Source organism: Pristiophorus japonicus, chromosome 11, assembly GCF_044704955.1.
Source record: "Pristiophorus japonicus isolate sPriJap1 chromosome 11, sPriJap1.hap1, whole genome shotgun sequence".
In the NCBI taxonomy this organism is placed as follows: Eukaryota; Metazoa; Chordata; class Chondrichthyes; family Pristiophoridae; genus Pristiophorus; species Pristiophorus japonicus.
In genome coordinates this window covers 114,034,193-114,056,413 of record NC_091987.1, presented here as the reverse complement: position 1 = coordinate 114,056,413, position 22,221 = coordinate 114,034,193, and the positions used below count along the sequence as shown (strand labels likewise).

General features: G+C 44.3%; 1 protein-coding gene across 1 annotated transcript in view; it reads right to left on the bottom strand.

Moving 5' to 3' along the window:
• Nucleotides 1-22,221, bottom strand: part of egfl6 (EGF-like-domain, multiple 6) — a 91,969-nt gene that overhangs the window by 27,142 nt on the left and 42,606 nt on the right. The window contains exon 9 of the mRNA XM_070893041.1: nt 5,558-5,857. Within this exon, the coding sequence (XP_070749142.1) occupies nt 5,558-5,857 (300 nt within the window). The remainder of the gene's footprint in view (nt 1-5,557; nt 5,858-22,221) is intronic.

The following is a 22,221-nucleotide window of genomic DNA, read 5'->3' as shown; positions in this document are numbered from 1 at the left end:
GTAAACAGGCATGCATACACAACATGCAGCATCAGAATATCGCGGTGGTAATCATCATATCATCATCATCATAGGCAGTCCCTCGGAATCGAGGAAGACTTGCTTCCACTCTTAACATGAGTTCTTAGGTGGCTGTACAGTCCAATACAAGAACCACAATCTCTGTCACAGGTGGGACAAATAGTCGTTGAGGGAAAGGGAAGGTTAGATTGGTTGTAGAGAGTGAAACATCAAACTAAACTTCGATAAGTTTGAATACAAGAGCTCCCAAGTGAAATACATGGGACACATACTGTCTTGTGATGGACTCAAAACCCCCCCAAGCAATGTAGTCACAATCAACAAAATGCAGAAACCGTAGGATGTCGCAATTGTACAACGATTTGTCGGCATGACAAAATACCTCTCAAAATTCTTGCCAGATCTTTCAGACCTCAGTAAGCCTCTGCAACGGCTTACTCATAAAGACACGGTCTGGAAATGTACCAAAGAACAACACAAAGCGTTTGAAGCTATCAAACAACACGTGACAGATTCTCCGGTGCTCAGGTACTTTGACCACAAACTTGCAACCAAAGATCAAGGAGATGTTTCGAGCAAGGATTTTGGGTTCGTCCTTCTGCAACAGGGACAACCAATTGCATACACGAGCCGAGCGCTCACTCCAGCAGAAATGTGATACTCTCAAATTGAAAAGTAGTTGCTTGCTCAAGTCTTTGGAATGGAACAAAACCATCAATATGTATACGGTCGCAAAATCACACTATGGACAGACCATAAGCCTTTGGATTCTATACGACGCAAGCCGTTATCTGCAGCACCCAAGCGACTATAACGTCTGCTTATTCGGCTTGACCAATATTATTGTGTATGAAATGATAAAATGAACTCCGTACTGTGGGTCAGTGACCAGATGTAACAATAATATTGGTCATGACCACCATTGATGTATGACCTGCACGCCCAGCAGTGTGTCAGCCTTGTAAATAACACCAACGTTCTTTCAGGCAAAGCGATCATTGAGGAGCTCCTGACGTAAGGCTCTTGCAGCTATCATGCCACCATGGGCCCTTTCATGTGGTCTTCAGGGGGGGCGGGGGCATGGCGTCAGCATCAGCCTGATTGTCTGGGCCGATGTCAGCGTCCGCCTTCTTGTCCTCTTCTTCCTCTCTCTGGTGAGGTGGACTGTCAGATTCATCAGGCAATTCTTGTCTTCTTGTCCCCTCCTGATAGCCAAGTTGTGCAGCATGGAGCACACCACCACGAATTGAGCTACCTGCTCAGGGTGGTATTGGAGCTCGCCTCCTGAGTGGTCCAGGCATCTAAAGCTCTGCTTCAGCACTCCAATGGTTTTCTCCACGATGTTGCACGTTGCTCTGTGGAAATAGAGGACATCGCGTGGATGGGGGGGGGGGGGGGAAGAGGACATTGACATGGGGGCAGGGGTGGTGGGAAGAGAGGACATCACGCGGAAGGAAGACAGGACATTGATGGGGAGGGGGGGGAAGAGAGGACATTGCGGCTGAAGGGTAGGGAGACATCTTTGGGGCCAGGTCAGCGATTGGGAGGATGTGGGCTGCGATCAGCAGAGTGGAGGCCGAGGACTTCCCGAGGGGCTGCGGGGGGGGGAGCACTCCTGCTCCTCTGGGCCCACAAGTAGTGCTGAAAAAGACCTTGTGGAGCTGGCAGCCCCCGCCTCCCTTTCACTGCTGGGAAACTCGTGCAGCAGCAGTGAATTTTAAATCAGGCTCCTAAGTGCACTATGGAAGCCCAATTTAAATATGTTAATGAAGTGCCCTGCCTCTCCGTGGTGGGACTCCCGGATGCCACGAAATCCACCACTGTAAAAGTGGCAATGGGTGCATGCGTGGCGCATTAATGCCGCAATACCGACATTTGAAGGTTTAAACCCCTCCCTAACCCTCCCCCTCCTGCAGTGGAGGGGTTATTATCGAGGCCGTTGTCTCTCTCCGCAGATGCTGTCTGACCTGCTGAGTGATTCCAGCATTTTCCATTTTTATTTTGAAGTCCCAGCCTGCGCAGAATTTTGCTTTTGTACAGTCAGAAGAATTTTCCTCTTTGTGCAAGCTAAAGAAAAATACGTCAAAATGTTTCTTTAGCCTTACATTTAGAAAAATATAACCCACTCTCTTGGCTGCATACTTTTGTTTTGCCTAATCAGAGATGTTAACTTTCTGCTGAAGGTTGCACACTGGGGATGTACATCTCAGGGCTTGTCAGACAGCGTGAAATGCAGCTAGGGCTGGAACTAAAGGAAAGGCTTTTTCCTAATAGTCGGGAAATAACTGGTTGTTTTTTTAGTGATGGGTATGGGAACATTGAGCTGGGTCAGGGATCATCCTGTTCCACCCAGGTTTCAGTCATTGAGATGAAAATCTGTGCAACTTTTTTAAGTAGTGAGTGGCACGAGGTGAATGGAGAGTGGGAAGCACATTTCTTAAGTCTATTTCAGTATATGTGCAATACAGAATATGGACTGTTTGTAAAGGTCTCTTCCCAAGAATAGTAAACAAAAGGAATGTGATTTATACTGAAAGACTGTGTTGGTTGAGGTTAGTGCTCATTTCCTGCATGTTCCATATGGTTTGAACAAAGGGACTAGCCCGCAACAGGCTCATTGTAAGAAAAAATTAGATTCTGTGGAGTTGAATCACACTGGGTGATATTAATAATGAATGCTTTAATATGTTCACAAATAATTCCTCTGTCTGTTATATAATGAACCAATGTATTAAACAATTACATGTTGTGTAATTATAATTGGACCTGCACTTTATTCTAGTTGTGTTTATTCCCATGTTCCTTCCTATATTAAGTTTACACTTTTTGACTTTTTCATGGTAAACAGAAAGAAGTTCACCAGTGAATTGAAGCTCTCATTAGCAACCTGAAGCAACAGGATGTGATGTCTTCATTTTATTCAATCCCCGAAATTCAGTAAGAATATGTTACTTATGAAAAAATATAACGGAAAGCCTGTTTTGAAAGAGCAAAAAAAAATCAATAATTCTTCAGTCATCAGACACTTGAACCAACAGTTCTGACAATCAGATGTTTGTGGTTTCCACCAATCCTCTCATACTGCTGAATTCTGCTCAGTGCAGGAAGCACAGTATAACTCAAGTTTGGGATTGGAGAGCTAAGAATGATTTGAATTTTGGCAAACGGGGTGCTCTGGAGGTAATCTCACACCAAAATGTAAACAGAAAATGTTGGAAATAACAGCATCTGAAAAGAGAAAAAGTGCACTAACATTTTGGATAGAGATGCTTCATCAGAACAGACCAAAGGTTTCTATCTCAAATGTCTCTTTTCAGGCGCTGATAGGCCTGCTGTGTATTTACATCATTTTCTGTTATTATTGAAATTTACAACCTTTGCTGTTTTGCCCTTTTCATCTCACACTCCTTGGGGTAGATCTTGACTTAGTGCAATAGGGTAAAACGGGTGATAGCGAGTCGGCAGCCCATTTTACATCTCACCCGATTTTTGTATCCATTGACTTTAAAGTCAAGATCAACCACTTTGGGTTTCATACTGCCTGCGGGATAATGATAATTAGCACAAAGTAATCTTTTCAATAGATCCCAGGCGGTCTGCTGTACCGCTTTTATGTTTTCAGTGTTCGTGAAGAGCCAACATCTTTGATTCACATAAAAAATTGGATCAGAGTACAGAGATCTTGGGAGGGAATTGAGTCCGTGATTGAGGTAGGATTGGGAGAGCTTTAGAAACCAGCAAAGGATGACCAAAAAATTGATTAAAAAAAGAGAGAAAATAGAATATGAGAATAAACTAGCAAGAAATATATCAACAAATGTTATGATCTTCTACAAGTATGTAAAAAGGAAGAGAGTAGCAAAAGTAAGCGTTGGTCCCTTAGAGGCTGAGACAGGTGAAATTATAATGGGGAATAAGGAAATGGCACAGACTTTAAACAAATATTTTGTAACTGTCTTCACAGTAGAAGACACAAAAAGCATATCATAAATAATGGGGAAACCAAGGGGCTAATAAGAGTGAGGAACAAAAAGTAATTAATATCAGTAGAGAAAAAGTACTTGAGAAACTAACGGGACTAAAAGCTGACAAATCCCATGGACCCGATGGCCTACATCCTAGGGTTCTAAAAGAGCTGGCTGCAGAAATAGTGGATGCATTGGTTGTGATCTTCCAAAATTACCTAGATTCTAGAAAAGTCCAAAAAGATTGAAAGGTAGCAAATGTAACATCACTATTCAAGAAAGGAGGGAGAGAGAAAACAGGGAACTACAGGCCAGTTAGCCTGACATCAGTCATCAGGAAAATGCTGGAATCTATTGCTAAAGAAGTGGTATCAGGGCACTTAGAAAATCATAATATGCTTAGGCAGAATTGGCATGGTTTTATGGAAGGGAAATTGTGTTTAAGAAACTTATTAGAATTTTTTGAATAGATTCGGCTTATACTCTCTGGAGTTTCGAAGAATGAAAGGTGATTGGAACATATAAGATTCTGAGGGGGATTGACAGGGTCGATGCTGAGAGGTTGGTTCCCCTGAATGGAGTGCCTAACATTAAAGGGCACCATCTCAGGATAAGGGGTTGGCCATTTAAGACTGAGATGAGGAGGAATTAGTTCACTGAGGATTATGACTCTTTGGAATTCTTTGGATGCTGAGTCGTTGAGTATATTCAAGGCCGAGACAGATAGATTTTTGGACTCATGGGGAAATCAAAGGATATGGGGATCAGGCAGGAAAGTGGAGTTGAGGATGAAGATCAGCCATGATCTTATTGAACAGCGGAGCAGACCCAAAGGGCCGTATGGTCTACTCCTGCTCCGAATTCTTATGTTCTTATATATGGACTGTGGAAGGAGTTGCTCGATGGGCTGAACAACCTTTTCTCCTTCCAGCGTAATCAGCAGTATAGTTTAGTGCTGCCAACTCACCCTGTTCTAAAGCAGTATCAGACCTGCAGTGTAGCAGCAGCATAACCTGTGTCCATCAAACATTCTTGTTAAAGATTTTGCTGAGCACTAGGAACTGCAAACAACTCTGTTCGAGTAAAAATGAGAAAGTAAATAATAATATTATCTGCAGATTGTGTATGGAATAAAGAACAAAAATAGATGACTGGGAATGTTCATCTGTGTAACGTACTCTCTGGGTTTGCATGACATTCATAAATATTTGAACTCTGCTTTTATAGTTTATAATGTTATTTAGATCCCTCAAATGTGTTACAATTATCCTGCCCATTTGTTATTTTCCTCAAATTCAAACCTATAAAACGTAAGGTTCCGTTTCCTAATGTGTAAAAGAACGATCCTTTGTACAATCATACTCAATTATTACAGAATGGGATAAGACAAGAACAATAAAACTCTTTCTTCAAATGCAGTTCCTGAAGAGCTATAATCTTTAGTCTTTCATGGTACTAAATACTCCCATAGTTCTAAAGCAAGGACAATAACAGATGTTTTCGATTTAGCTTTACAGTCCACACAGTGAACTGTAATATCTTGGTTGCCGTTTGAAAGAGGCTTGACTTACCAAACACGTCTCCCCTGGGATTCAGCTCCTCCGAGTCAATGTAGTTCTCAACTTCATCTTCGGTGCCTTCATAACCCACGTCAAGCTCTTTCTCATCATAGCTCCCGATGTAAATACCATCATCATAATCAAATGGCTGGAGATGGCCCTGGGAAGGAGGGGTAGCTACAGGCCGAGGGATGGCATTCTTTATCACTTCACTGTTTCTTTCATTATTCCTACTTGCCAGGAGTTTCTTTATGGCTTCTCTGTTTCCACCCAGAATCACAGGTCCTTCATTGTAAGGGCTTTCAGGAACAGCTGAGAGAGAAAGAAATTACATGATTTATTATTTATGTAAAGTATCTCCCATCCTCTCCCATACACAAGGGACATACACTGAGTTATTTTTATTAACACTGTCAACATGTTCCAATCTTTCTTTTGTAATATTTTCCCCTTTCCTGCCATTTGTGGCCCCTCAGACCCCATGTTATTTCTCAGCTCAGAGGCTGGGTAGGTAGGGTTGCCAATACTCCATGATTGTCCTGACTTTCTCCAGGAATTGAACATTAATTGCCAGGACACTGTTGCGAATGACTCAGGAGAATAATCAAAGGGGCATGAAACCAAATGGTGTCTTTTTCCTATTCTTCGAGCACTTTAATTTCTTAATTATAAAAATAAGGGTAAAATTAGCTGTTTCACTAACAGTCAAGATTAATCCAATTGGATAACAAAGTCTGTTCCCTTTCCAATTGGCGTGGCAATTCTGGAGGATGGACCGATGGCGGGAGTGTGGGGCCGGAGTCGTTTGAGGCGGGAGGTCATGTGATGAAATCTCAAGGAATATAGCCAACCAGAGTTGCCAACCCGGTGGGTAGGTGAGCTGCTTCTCAGGCTCTGTCAATGCAGCTCTGTAATTAGCAAATGTAGGAGAATGCCTGTGGTGAGTCAATGTAATATGATATGATATATTTTCATTTTTCTGGTCACACAAACCCAATGCAAGCCTAAGCTCTCTTATCTGTAATCCAAAAGTTTTGAAAAATGCAATAATTATTGCAGCACAGAGTGACTGACATAACAAACTTTTAAAAAATTCATTCTCAGGATGTGGGCATCGTTGGCAAGGCTAGCATTTATTGCCCATCCCTAGTTTCCCTTGAGAGGTTGGTGGTGGGCCTTATTCTGGAACTGCTGCAGTCCATGTGGTGAACCTACTTCACAATGCTGTTTGGTAAAGTGTTCCAGGAATTTGACACAGCAACAGTGAACGGCGATATAAGTCGGGGTGGTGTCGACTTGGGACTTAGAGTTGATGCTGTTCCCATGCACCTGCTGCTTTTGTCTCTCTAGGTTGTAGAGGTCGAAGGTTTGGGAGTTGCTGTCGAAGAAGCCTTGGCGAGTTGCTGCAGTGCATCTTGTAGATGGTACATACTGCAGACACGGTGCGGCCTGAATGTGAACTGGTTCACTTTTAATCAAGCCTTGTTGTAGTGAAATAAGGGTATTATTACTTCAGGTTTAGGGCTGCCAAACAACAAAGAAGACGAAGGTGGGTTCCCTGAATTTCAAATTATTCTTTGTCGAAAAATCAAATTTTCACTACAGCGTAATTTCACAAGTGCAAATTTACAGCCCCTGAATTTCCCTGAGGGTTCTGTAACTGCTGTAACTCTGGTGGGTGTCTGCCGTAACTCATTGGAAAAGGGCAGGGAGCTGATCATGTTTGTCTCCCTGCTGACTCTGGGAGTACCCAATTGCCCATGTTAGGGGTGGAACCTATACCCAGCCCTTACAAGACCAATGACGCAATGCTGGGCATTTCCACTTCCCCAGCTCAGAATGGGACCCAAGATATGACTGGAGGCTGGTATGTCCAGTGAGATAAGGCATGCCATCCTCCAAACAGGTTCGTGGGCCCTAGTGGGAAAGGGGTAGAGGGGTCAAGCCAGGGAAGTGGCCTAAATCCCTGAGAGAGGAAATGTTAAAAAGTAATCTTTCAACTCCCTTACACAGAGGGTCAAGGGGTGATGAAAGGGGTCTCGAAGAATGGGGGAGCCTGGGCACCTCCTCTTGAAGGTTCGCAGGTACTGGATTATCCAGCTGCATGGGGCAGGCGGGTATTGGAGATGAGGAGAAATTTCTTCTCTTAGAGGGTTCTGAATCTGGGGAATTTGCTGCCTCAGAGAGCTGTGGAAGCTGGGACATTAAATAAATTTAAGACAAAAATAGACAGTTTCTTAAACGATAAGGGGATAAGGGGTTATGAGGAACGGGTAGGGAAGTGGAGTTGAGTCCATGATCAGATCAGCCATGATCTTATTGAATGGCGGAGCAGGCTCGAGGGGCCTTATGGCCTACTCCTGCTCCTATTTCTTATGTTCTTATGTTCTTATGAAAATGAAGTGTCCTTCTACTGACACTACAAAATCTGGTGAGGTCAGTGCTGGTAGGAAGGATCCCAGCATAACGGCTTGTGGATTTTCAGGGTCACATTATTTTATGTCCTTTTTCCTCTAATATTGCCTTAGAATTAATATCCAATCCATGGTATTGGAAGTAGAGAAACATCCTAACATCACCTTTCCTGAATACTGTTCTGTTGGGACAAGGGTAAATGAGGACTGGATTATGTAAGCTTATAGTCACCATAACAAAATATCATTGTTATCCAATACAAGTCAGCAAATTTTATTTTTTTTCCTTTTAGACTCTCATCCTTTCACTATGGGTGGGGAGGGGGCAGAGAGCAGCACTCCACGTAAATACTGTAATGGGACAGGGTAGCTTTAATAGGGAATGTTTACTTGTAAATCAGCCAATATAATCTTAAATCAGGAGCAGAAGGGTAACAGATGAGGATAACTTTGAGCATTTGGGCCTGATTTTCATGTCTCAACTGCCTTTTTTGCAACTAGTAACGAGCGGTTGCAGAACCAAAACACCACGCTTGGTTGAAGTGCCGACCTACCGCATAGTTCCCTTCTATTCCAATTTTTGGGTGGACCTCGATCTAGGAGGCTCCTGCCAAGAACAGGCCAGAGCCTCGTGAATATACGTTAATCATGGTCGGATGATATAGTTATGACCCCCAACGCACTTTCGTCTCTGCCTACCAGATTGCTGCTAGTTCCTGTTCCCATCCACCAAACATGGGCAGTAGAAGTCGGGATGTGGCCATTATGAACGCCCATTAACGGGATCCTCAGCTACAGTCAAAGAAGGTTGGTTGGAGGTTTGGCTCTCTTTTTATGGGTTTGAGACTTAAAGGCTTGCACAATATTGTTCTTTACTGTTATAGGTGTTTCAAAAAATTATCTCCTTCACCCCCAATGCTTCCACCACTTCCCTTTCACTAGACAAAGCACCTTGAAATAAAGGTCTTCATCTTAAGTAGACAAAATGGCAGACGGAATATATCCTTTCTGGTAAAGTGTGCCTCCTGTTAACTGATTTGAAGTGGCATGGGGAAGTCCATAGCCCAGATTGTTACCGTCCTAATTGAAAAAGGACAGCATGTGTTGTGTATCTGTACCGCATGCACTCCCATGTTCCGCCACCAGGGAGCGCATCCCCTGAAGTCTCAAGGGATCCCAGCATCCCTTGGGAGCACTGTATAAAAGCCGGCTCCTAAGGCCAGTTCCTCACTCGAGTGTCTTAATAAAGACTGAGGTCACTGTTACTTTAACCTCCCTGTGTGCAGTCTCATCTGTGTTAGGAACACAATAACTGGCAATAAGTATACGAATTCAACGCAAAAATGCAGCAAACTATGGGCATCCTGGAGAAGTTCTCGGAGGGGGAGGACTGGGAAGCCTATGTCGAACGGCTAGACCAGTACTTTGTAGCCGACAAGCTGGACGGAGAAGGAAGTGTTGCAAAAAGGAGAGCGGTCCTCCTCACAGTCTGCAGGGCACCGACCTACAGCCTCATGAAGAATCTTCTGGCTCCGGTGAAACCCACAGATAAGTCATATGAGGAGCTGTATACACTGGTTCGGGAGCATCTTAACCCAAGGGAGGGCATGCTGATGGCGAGGTATCGGTTCTACACGTGCCAGCGATCTGAAGGTCAGGAAGTGGCGAACTACGTTGGCGAGCTAAGGTGACTTGCAGGACAATGTGAGTTTGATGGCTACCTGGAGCAGATGCTCAGAGACTTTTTTGTACTTAGCATTGGCCACGAGATCATCCCACGAAAACTTTTGACTGTAGAGACACCGACCCTCAGTAAGGCCATTGCAATAGCACAGGCGTTTATGTCCACCAGTGATAACACCAAAGAAATCTCTCAGCACACAAGTGCTAGCAATGTTCATAAATTAACTGGAACTGTGTTTGCGAGCAGAAATGTACCAGAAACCATGAGTCTGCAACTGCCAGCAGGCCTCAGGTGACCCAGATGACTCAGAGTCTGCAACAAAGGATGAATGGAGGTTTCCATTCAGCCTTTTCATGCCGCTTCAAAGGGTATGTTTGCAAGAGTTGTGGAACAATGGCGCACCTCCAACAAGCTCTGCAAAACCTGCTAACCACCACGTGGCAGAGGAAGATCGGTCCATGGTGGATCAAAGCAATTTCGAGCCCCAGAGAGAGGAGGCAGATGCTGAAGTACACGGGGTGCACACATTTTCGATGAAATGTCCACCTATAATGCTAAATGTCAAATTGAATGGCTTACCCACAGCCATGGAACTGGACACTGGCGCTAGCCAATCCATCATGAGTAAAAAGATGTTTGAGAGACTGTGGTGCAACAAGGCATTCAGACCAGCCCTGAGCCTCATCCATACGAAACTGAGAATGTACAACAAAGAGCTTATCACTGTCCCGGGCAGCGCCATGGTCAAGGTCACCTACGAGAGCACGGTGCACGAACTGCCACTCTGGATTGTCCCGGGCGATGGCCCCACACTGCTTGGAAGGAGCTGGCTGGGCAAAATACGCTGGAACTGGAATGACATCCGCGCGCTATCACATGTCGATGAAGTCTCATGTACCCAGGTTCTTAACAAATTTCCTTCCTTTTTGAGCCAAGCATTGGAAACTTTTCTGGGGCGAAGGTGCAGATCCACTTGGTCCCAGAGGCACGACCCATTCACCACAAGGCGCGAGCAGTACCTCACATGATGAGGAAGAGAGTGGAAATCGAGCTGGACAGGCTGCAACGCGAGGGCATCATCTTCCCAGTGGAATTCAGCTAGTGGGCCAGCCCGATTGTTCCAAGATTCAAAAGTGATGACACAGTCAGGATTTGCGGCGATTATAAAGTAACTATTAATCGTTTCTCGCTACAGGACCAATACCCACTACCTAAGGCAGACGACCTATTTGCGATGCTGGCAGGAGTCAAGACGTTCACCAAGCTTGACCTGACTTTGGCCTACATGATGCAGGAGCTGGAGGAGTCTTCAAAGGGCCTCAACTGCATCAACATGCACAAGGGACTGTTCACCTACAACAGATGCCCGTTTGGAATTTGGTTGGCTGCAGCGATCTTCCAGAGAAACATAGAGAGCCTACTCAAGTCGGTACCACGCATGGTGGTTTTTCAGGACGACATATTGGTCACGGGCCGGGATACTGTCGAGCACCTACAAAACATGGAGGAGGTCCTCCAATGACTGGATCGCATAGGGCTGCGGCTGAAAAGGTCGAAATGTGTCTTCATGGCAACAGAAGTGGAGTTTTTGGGGAGAAAGATCGCGGCGGACGGCATTCGGCCCACAGATGCCAAGACAGAGGCTATCAGGAATGCGCCCAGGCCACAGAATGTCACGGAGCTGCGGTCGTTTCTGGGACTCCTCAACTATTTTGGTAACTTCCTACCGGGGTTAAGCACCCTCTTAGAGTCCCTACATGTGTTATTGCACAAAGGTGATGACTGGGTATGGGGAAAAAAAACAAGTAATTACTTTTGAGAAAGCCAGAAACATTTTATGCTCCAACAAACTGCTTGCATTGCATAATCTGTGTAAAAGACTGATGCTGGCATATGATGCATCGTCGTACGGAGTCGGGTGTGTATTACAACAAGCTAACATTGCGGTGAAGTTGCAACCTGTCGCCTATGCTTCCAGGAGCTTGCCTAAGGCCGAGAGAGCCAATGGCATGATTCAGAAAGAGGCATTAGCATGTGTGTTCGGGGTAAAGAAAATGCATCAGGACCTGTTTGGCCTCAAATTTGAACTGGAAACCGATCACAAGCCCCTCATATCCCTGTTCGCTGAAAACAAGGGGATAAATACTAATGCCTCAGCCTGCATACAAAGGTGGGCACTCGCGCTATCAGAGTATAACTATACCATCCGCCGCAGGCCAGGCACCAAGAACTGTGCGGATACTCTCAGTCGGCTACCATTGCCCACCACAGGGGTGGAAATGGCGCAGCCTGCAAACTTGTTGATGGTGCCGCAGCCCACAGACTTGTTGATGGTCATGGAAGCGTTTGAAAATGATAATTCACCTGTCACGGCCTGCCAGATTAGGACTTGGACCAGCCAAGATCCTCTGCTGTCCCTAGTAAAAAACTGTGTACTGCATGGGAGCTGGGCCAGCATCCCCGTTGAAATGCAAGAGCTAATCAAGCTGTTCCAGCAGCGAAAGGACGAGCTGTCCATTCAGGCAGACTGCCCGTTGTGGGATAACCGCGTAGTGCTACCAAAAAAGGGCAGGAAGACGTTCATCTCGGATCTCCACAGCACACACCTGGGTATAATAATGATGAAAGCGATAGCCAGATCCCACGTGATGTGGCCTGGTATCGACTCCGACTTTAGTCCTGTGTACGGCAATGCAGCATGTGTGCTCAGTTGAGCAACGCGCCCAGAGAGGCACCACTAATTTTGTGGTCCTGTCCCTCCAGACCATGGTCGAGGATCCATGTCGACTATGTGGGCCCGTTTCTCGGTAAAATGTTCCTGGTGGTGGTGGATGCTTTTTCAAAATGGATTGAATGTGAAATAATGTCGGGAAGCACCGTCACCGCCACCATTGAAAGCTTGAGGGCCATGTTTGCCACCCACGGCCTGCCTGACATACTGGTCAGTGCCAACGGGCCATGTTTCACCAGTGCCGAATTTAAAGAATTCATGACCTGCAATGGGATCAAACATGTCACCTCGGCTCCGTTTAAACCAGCCTCCAATGGGCAGGCAGAGCGGGCAGTACAAACAATCAAACAGAGCCTTAAACGAGTCACAGAAGGCTCACTCCAAACCCGCCTGTCCCGAGTACTGCTCAGCTACCGCACGAGACCCCACTCACTCACAGGGGTGCCCCGGCTGAGCTACTCATGAAAAGGACACTTAAAACCTCTCGCTGGTTCACCCCAACCTGTATGATCAGATAGAGAGCAGGCGGCAGCAACAAAATGGAAATGATGGTCGTACCACTGTGTCACGGGAAATTGATCTGAATGACACTGTGTATGTGCTAAACTATGGACATGGTCCCAAGTGGACCGCGGGCATGGTGATAGTTAAAGAAGGGAGTAGGATGTTTGTAGTCAAACTAGACAATGGACAAATTTGCAGAAAGCACCTGGACCAAACGAGGCTGCGGTTCACAGACTGTCCTGAACAACCCTCAGCGGACACCACCTTTTTTGAGCCCACAACACACACCCAAAGGATCAACGACACCACCCCGGAACAGGAAACCGAACCCATCATGCCCAACAGCCCAGCAAGGCCAGGCTCACCCAGCAGCCCTGCAGGGCCAACAACATGCCAGCCCAGCGAGGGCACAGCCAACACACCAGAACAGACATTTGTACCGAGGCGGTCCACCAGGGAAAGAAAGGCTCCCGACCGCCTCACCTTGTAAATAATTTTCACTTTGACTTTGCGGGGGGGAGTGATGTTGTGTATCTGTAAAGCATGCACTCCCATGTTCCGCCACCTGGTAGTGCATCCCCTGAAGTCCAAAGGGATCCCAGCATCCCTTGGGAGCACTGTATATAAGCCGGCCCCTAAGGCCTGTTCCTCACTCTGGAGTGTCTTCATAAAGACTGAGGTCACTGTTACATTAACCTCCCTGTGTGCAGTCTCATCTGTGTTAGGAACACAATAGCATAAAGGAGGAAAAGGAATGAGAAACGTTTAAAAGGCTGACAATTTGCTAACACACAGTAGCAACAGCATATGTCAGAAGACCGCTGAATGTCACAAATGGTCAACTCAGTTCCCAGCCATCACAAATCACTCCCTCATGGATTGATTGGATTGGAAATTGTAACATGCTTGACACTTCTCTGCCCCACCATGCATCCTGGCTATATGCTGAGCATTACTCTTCCAGCTATTTATTGAGATGGATCAGATGTCATTCGGAACATCAACTATTCTATCCAGCTTCGCCAAGAAGTCTGATCTGTATCAGACTTGGTCATCCAAATCCAGACCAGTGGCAGGTGTTCTTGTCAGTGAAGTCTAAGAACAGATTAGTGGATTCCAAGCATACTTGCATCATTTCCAAACAAGTTCTTCAGTCCTTCAACACAAAGATAACCTGTCAGATTATTTTAGGAGACCTAAGATTAATGCATCACTTTCAATGTCCAAGCAATTTGGCAGAGTTACTAAAAAAGCTTAAAAAAAGGGGACAAAAGAATATGTAGCCAGTACAGTGGAACGTTCGTGTACAGAAGTTATGCGAAGTCTTTTCAATGCACTGTTCAGACTGCACTTATAATACAGTCTTCAGTTTTAATGACCACATCATAAAAAAAGATATACTTTCATTAGAAAGCCTACAGAAACCAGCAACAGACTGACCATGAGTATAAAGGGGATGAGTTATGAAGATTGGGGAAGATTAAGCTTTACAGTTTAGAAACAAAGCCATTAAGGAGGATCTTATCAAAGTATGTAAATATTTTGTATAGATAAGTTAAACGCGATTATTACTTCAAAGTAAGAGGGACATAAATTGAAATTGATGGAAAATAAATTTAGAACAGATATCAGGAAAAACTTCCTTACTGCAAGAGTGATAACTATTTGGATTAATCTACAAACAAGGTGATCAAGCCAAAAACACTGGGGTTAGTCAAAATCCAGTTAGATACCATGATGGAATTGTTAACAGAACACAGGGAAAGCTTTAATGGATCAAATGCCTCTCTTATGCTCTTAAATCTTTACGGATTTATTCTAAACAGGAGGTTAAATTGATACTATATAGCTCATACAGCACATCTGGTATGCTGGCTAAGGGTAACTGAGTGTTGCTTGCACAAAGAAGCTGTGTAACACCTGATTTTACTGGTTTGAGTAAGTGCACTAAAATGTCACTTTAATGTTCTCACAGTGGGCCACTCAATGGGGAGCCACATCAGTTAGTGAATAAGAGCACTTATTAGGGTTCATTATCCAGCGCTTCTTGCCCAGTAGGGAACCTTGCTGCTGGAAGCACATGCTGAAAATTTGCTGCGCACAATTTTCTGATCATTAATTTTAAATGGTTGGAACATTATGTGTAATGCCACAAGTATGTAAGTTTACTCTGTTAACTCATCCTTTGCTGCTGTAAAAATACTAAACTGTAAAAAGAGATGCCCAGATTACAAGCAGCCCAATAGAATGCTTTGTATGAATGGGGACATTTAGGATGTATCCTCTATTTACAATGCCCAAGTGCTTTGTGCATTGCAGCAATTCTTAAAGGGGCTTCACACAGGAAGATGTGTATGTCAAAGTTCTAACATACTGTACTGCTCATAATCTTTCCAGCTTTGTAACACTGTGATTGAGTCTCCTCACGTCTACTCTGTAACTTTGTAAAAAGTGTGGAGGATTTTTCTGCACTATAGTTTGCCATGGAGCACATGGCTATTTCTATGGTATCAGCAGCAGATCCCCGAATGGTGTAGGCCATAGAAACAGTAGGAGCTTTTGTCCTGAATGCACACACAGCTTTTATAGAGGTCTTGGGCTCTAGTCTTAAAGACGGTCTCTTAGTTGGCTTATACACACAGAGATTGTGTGCAGACAATCTGATGCACGCATTCACAGTCCTATAGAAGCCTAAAATTGTGCTTACACATATCAGTCAACATGCTAGGCAATACCTTTACCAGGTGGCGGTCTCTCAAGGCATTTGTCAATCGCCCCGACCAGTCATCAGCGCCGCATTGATGACGTCAACGTGACGCTAACGCGTCACAATGTCTCTCCCTTCAGTTAAAGGGGAGAGCCACTGCGAGCTCTGCATATTTTAAGTTAGGTGGGCTGTGCGCCCTCCCCTTTAAGGGCGGCCAGGCCACCAGAGTGTGTACCGACAGCAAAAGATATCGGGGGGCACCGATCTGCGGCGGGGCTGCACCCATGGGGCAATTTTGGAAAGCGACAATTTCCCGAGGGGCAGTTTACCGACGGGGTCCCCGCCAGTTGGAAAGGAGTCAGCGCGAGCGCACCATGGCGGGAACACGGGCGGAACGGCCCCGGACACCGCTCCAAACCTGAGGTCGGGCAATTTACAAAATGGCGGCCCCACCGCGGAAAGTCGGCAGCCATTCTATGCCGCCCCATGGCCGCCGCTTCCAAGCAGTCAGAGGCCTTATCGAGAGGGGCAATTTCAGCCCCTTTGAGACAAGCTTACAGGGCATGCTAAGCCTTAAAATCTTGTGAAGCATGCAGAGGCCAGATTCCCTGATTGCACGTCCCTGGCGAGGACTTGGGAACTGTGGCCCGCAGACCGTAATCTTTTGTTCATTTAAATTAATGAATGGAACATCAGGACCGTGATTTCCCATTTAGAGCTCCCCGTGAGTATTGCTTCCCTGTTAACAATGCCCTGGAATTTCTGATGATCTCCAGCTGGAGTTATGCTGAGAGACTGTTAGAACCTCCACAGAATTTCAGGGTCCTATCTAAATAGCTCAATAGCATTCCAGGGGTACTAAATTGCTCTCTGTGTTATAGTTATAACATGTGCTAAGTTTGTGTTCACGTGTAATAACTTGATGTGTTAATGTTAGCTGAGCAATTGTTCATTTTCACTCACCCTCCCAAGAAACTCCAAAGACTATACTAGCTTAACGCACGTTATTGCCCAGATCCAAAGGCGTGTTAAGGGATTTGTTGCACAACAATTAAATTGCAAATGTGTAAGTTTCTTAATGTTTGTCTTTCAGCTCACATGTTAATGATGCCCGCTATAAAGGTGGTGGGGCGGTAAACCAATGGTGAGGGTTGGTTGAATTCTAGCATGGGACAGAGCAAGAGCCACTGTAAAGAATGACTCAACCATTTCAATTCAAAGCAGCACTGGACATTTTGGAGAAGGAAAATGAGCATCAGCAGAGGAGGTTCAACAAAACCCTCAGCCATGGGCGGAGGAGCACCTGGCAGCATGTCTATTCCCAGTGACAAGACCTACCTCAACCTCGCCAAGTGGGAATGCTTCACCAAGAAAGCCAGAGATGAATTGTACCATCTCCTGGAATCAGGTCTGCAAACAAGAAGCAATATCAGCACTGTACACAGTAAAAGTCATCATGGCGATTTGCTTTTACCATAAGATTCTTCCAGGCAATATCAGGAGACCTGGCAAGGACAGTCAGTTTATGGTTTGCTGCTAGGTTACCCAGATCACCGATGCCCTATTTTGACATTAGTATTAGCGCCACTTTACATTAGCAGCAGGAAAGGCTAACAGAGTTTTTTGAAAAATCGACCTCAGGTTACAGGACACTATCAATGCCCATGTGACCATTCAAGCACAATGTAATATCCCCTGGTGTTCATCGATAAAAAATATCATTCCATCAACATCAAATGGTATACGAGCAGCTCTGAATAATTAATGGTAAATTCACTCTTTCCATGGAGGATCCATAGCTTAAGTAAATCATGGGTTCCCCACTTGTGAAGACAACTTGAGCATTTGTCTGATTGGAAATATGGGTTAACTGCTTGGAACAAAACTCACAATAGCACTGGACAATCTCTGTACTCCAGAGCAAAGAGTATAGTATGATGCACTTTTGAGAGACTGAAGTATCATCAATCAGATACATGGCATGCTCAAACATTGGTTCTGATGTTTGGACTTTACCGGACATGCTCTACAATGTGCCACAAAGAATTAGAATAACGATAATGGTGTGCTGCATAACATAGCCATCAAAAATGATACATGTCTTTGTTGAAAATAAACAACAACAGGCCATGGCACAGGAGAAGGAGCAGGATGAAGACAAAAAGCTAGCAGATGCTCAGTAGCCACGACAAGAAGTAGTACAGGATTGGTTTCATTGAGCATCTCTTTCTTTGAGGTCTATCTCAGTAATGCTATTGGTTTGGAAAGTATTAATTTTGGAAGTAAACAGTGACTATAAAGTTTAAGTGACAAGTTGTTTATTTATTGAGTATAATAGTGCTGATGTTAATGTAATGTGCCGCTGTGTCAACCCTGGTACGTGAACTAGTGCACCATATTATTTCTAGCCTACAACCCTCATGTAATGCACTACTGGAAGGACTAGGCATGGAGATTCCTGAGAGTTCTGCTAGGACCTTCCTTGTAATTCAGTTTCCCACTTGCCTTATCATGTGGAAGACCCAGATTTTTTGTCAGGAATAGCAGGTTTGCTTGCTTTTGGGAGCATCTCCTGTTATTTAACCAGAGACATGTGCAGGCAAGGAACAGGCCTTGACTTCAGAATCACCCGCCTGCTCCTGCCTTTCGGGCTGCATGCCCCTGCTGGAGGTGGAGTCCTCAAGTTGGCACCTGATCAGTTCAAGCAAAGAGCATTGCACTGCCACAAGGTCTCTGCATCCTTCACTCGTGCTGGAGTCTATCTTCGAGCATGTTGAAGTCAGTTATTATCATTCATGGAGTGTGGATCACAACACCTTGACATCATCAGTGGGAGCATTCTTGAGATGCTCCAACTGTGCTCGCTATCTGCGGGCATGTGGTCTCCCTTATTGATGCCACTGATGCTGACAGCTGCTCTGTGGTAGGCTGCAGAAGAGACAACCCATGCTTCACAATAACGCTTAGCTGGATAGTAGAAGTTGCAACTGTAGTATCCAACTTTTTGTGTTCTGCAAGAAGACAAGCTGACTGGTGCAGCCAATAGTACCTTCTGTTTCAGAGACTGCAATCCCAAAGCAATTCATTAGGGCCTGTGGTCATCAATGTCCAGTCCTTTGTCACACCTCAGCTCTGCACCTTCCACATCTGTGAGAGGCGATTCATCCAATAGCTCCTCCCCTAATTCTGTAAAACAGCCTAGACTGTACATCTCTGATCTTTTGCCTACTTAAAGAGGCGATGATGCCAAGTACTGTGGTAATATTTGTTACTGAAAGCAACCAGCACCTGTCGTTCTGATATACCTGCAACAAGAAAAAGGAACATTATATATCAATGCACATAGTTAGATAAGTTATTGTCAATGTGTAAACAGTACATGACACTTTTTAATGGCACACTATACTTACTCTTTTACACCCGCTGAAAAACATTGGCACAGAGAAGGTATGCAATTACAATGCTGCAAACCTGAAGTATATTCTTCTTCTTGTGTGCCACCCTCATCATGTACAATTTCCTCGCAGATATCCTTCAGGCTAGTATCTTCTATAGGTGACAAAGGGTTGTCTTGTTCTCTTCCCCCAACCTCTTCGATCTGTTGTCTATGCCTTCTGATAAAGGTGGCCTTTATCAGTCAAGAAATGAACATGAATTGAAGGAGTGAGTATGTTGTTTGTTTTATTTTTGGCACAGCACAGATTTATAGTTGACTGCAGTGTAAAGTGTCTTGCCTCTAGAGAGTTTGTGAGAATATTTGAGTTGTGGCTGCATTGTAATTGTCAGCTTATGTGTGAGTAATTATGAATCAGACTTATTTTCAGGTACATCATTACACGGTGTCCTATTTACTGTGCTAGACCTTTCCTTTATACTGCATCTGCTACAGGTTATTGGATCAATTCAGATTATGTATACAAACGTAGTTAAAGAAGTTCATATGATACATGTAACTTACTTTGATCATCATTAGTGCTTTCCTATGTAAATGACAGCCTCATAAGAACATAAGAAACAGGAGCAGCAGTAGGCCATTTGGCCCCTCGAGCCTGCTCCACCATTCAATAAGATCATGGCTGATCTGATCTTGGCCCCAGCTCCACTTCCCCGCCCGCTCCCCATAACCCTTCACTCCCTTATCGCTCAAAATCTGTCGATCTCCACCTTAAATATATTCAATAACCCAGCCTCCACAGCTCTCTGAAGCAGAGAATTCTAAAGATTCACGACCCTCTGAGAGAAGAAATTCCTCCTCATCTCTGTTTTAAATGGCCGATCCCTTATTCTGAAACTATGCCTCCTAGTTCTAGATTCCCCATGAGGGGAAACATTCTCTCTTCATCTACCCTGTCAAGCCCCCTCAGAATCTTCTACATTTCAATAAGATCACCTCTCATTTTTCTCAACTCCAATGAGTGAAGGCCCAACCTGCTCAACCTTTCTTCATAAAACAACCCCTTCATCTCAGGAATCAACCTTGTGAACTTTCTCTGAACTGCCTCCAATGCAAATATATCCCTCCTTAAATAAGGAGACCAAAACGCTACACAGTACTCCAGGTGTGGTCTCATCAACCTGTACAGTTGTAGCAAGACTTCTCTATTTTTATACTTCATCCCCCTTGCAATAAAGGTCAACCTCCATATATGGGAAGCTATATTTATCTAATTATTCTCACCTGGCACTTTTTTCAAGTCTTACTCCTTCTTCTGGATAGCCTTCTGAATACCGCATGATACATTAGTCATGTTGACATCTTGTATGTTAATCGTGCTCTGGGCAATATTGACTTGTTCCTTTACTGTGTAGGAAGCACTTTGCTATCCTCTGACGCCATCTGTTAGGATCTGCCGTTCTTTATCTGTAAATCTTGGTTGATGCCTTCTGAAATCCCTGTACTTTCCCCAGAAAATCGTCCATTATTTGTACTGGTCAAGTGCCTGGAAGTGATCCAGGTAGTAAAACAGCGTTCTTGCAGATGTGCGTTACTTATAGTGGACCTCAACACATCCAGGGTTCCAGAGAGTGCATACAGAAAAGTTATTAAAAATTGTCAAAGTTTTATTCCAATTTAACAAACTGCCTAACTAATTAATTCCAACTCCACCCACACCTTATACATATGCTGCTGCTCCAATGTCATCTTAATGAAATATGATATTAATTTTTTTTAAAGTCAGAAATGCTTCCCAAATTCGTAGCCACACAAATCAGTAATGTTGCAGATTCAATCCATATTCTGTACTGAGTTAGCTGATTTCAGCTGGGATGGTCATTTTGGTGCTACATTTGGCCTCAGCACCCTGGACTAGGGAGGGGAAAAATCAGATAAGGTCCCCATTCCTATCTATCTGGGGACTTCTGCTGGAAAATGAGAGTGTGTTGACATCAGGTAAGGATAGCAATGGGTCTGGCTGTGATCCAATAGCCTGTCTATACTTACTTGGTTTTCAGCTGTGGAAAGGCATTCTAGGTGAGGTATCAGAGGTCATGCAGGGCCTACATGTGAACAGGAGCAGGCCATTCACTCCCTGTTGTGCTATATAATCAGACCAAGACTGATCTTTGATCCATATCCCTTGATACATTTACCTAACAAAAATCTATCGATTTCAGTTTTGAAGATTTTAGTTGTCCCATTATCCACTGTCTTCTGGCTGAGAGAGTTCTCGATTTCCACTACCCTTTGTATGATAAAGTGCTTCCTGATTTCGCTCCTAAATGGCCTGTCTCTAATTTTAAGATTGTGCCTCCTTGTTCTCGATTCCTGCAGTAGAGGAAATAGTTTCTCTGCATCCACCCTATCGAAACTCTTTATCAGTTTAAACCCCTTCTCTTAAACCGTCTAAACTCAAGGGAATAGAAACTAAGTTCATGCAAGCTGTATAATTTAAATTCTCGTGAATTTGCGCTGTTCCCCCTCCAAAGCTAATTTATTCTTCCTGTGATGCGGTGCCCAAAACTGAATGCTGTACTCCAGATGGGATCTGAGCAAGGCTCTGGACAATTGAACAATCACTTCTTTCCCTTTGAATTCCAGCACCCTTGAGATAAAGGTCAACATTCCATTAGTCTTTTTGATTATTTTTTATACATGTGCACTAGCTTTTAGTAATTTGTGTACGTGACCCCTGGGCCTAGATGCTAATATCAACTCGCGCCTTCAGGAAGGAGGAGAGCAAATTCAAGGGGCTGAAACCTCATGGAAGAATCAACCCTCCCTGCTGCTCTTCTGTTCATACGCAAGAGGACAATGGCCCAAACAACAGAAGATAATAAATATCAGCTTCCTGTTCTTGTTCAACATAAACCAGACCAAAAATAAATGAGTAGTTGGACATGAACAGTAGAACAGACCAGCAATGTCGCAAGTACATGTGGCAAATACATAAGGACAAAATATTATCAACACTTTGAAAAAGTAGCGATTGCACCTCAATTCAGTCACACACTTGAAAAACAACACAAGCAAAGTCTAACCACAACATCCGAACCATAGACATTCCACGGGAAGCGGATGGATGTGGTTGGCATGCTTTTAGACATAAAATATGATTAACAATGCAAGCTAGTTAAAGACAGAAGTGATACCACACAGTATTTGGCTGCAGGCATGGGAGGGTGGCTATATATGAC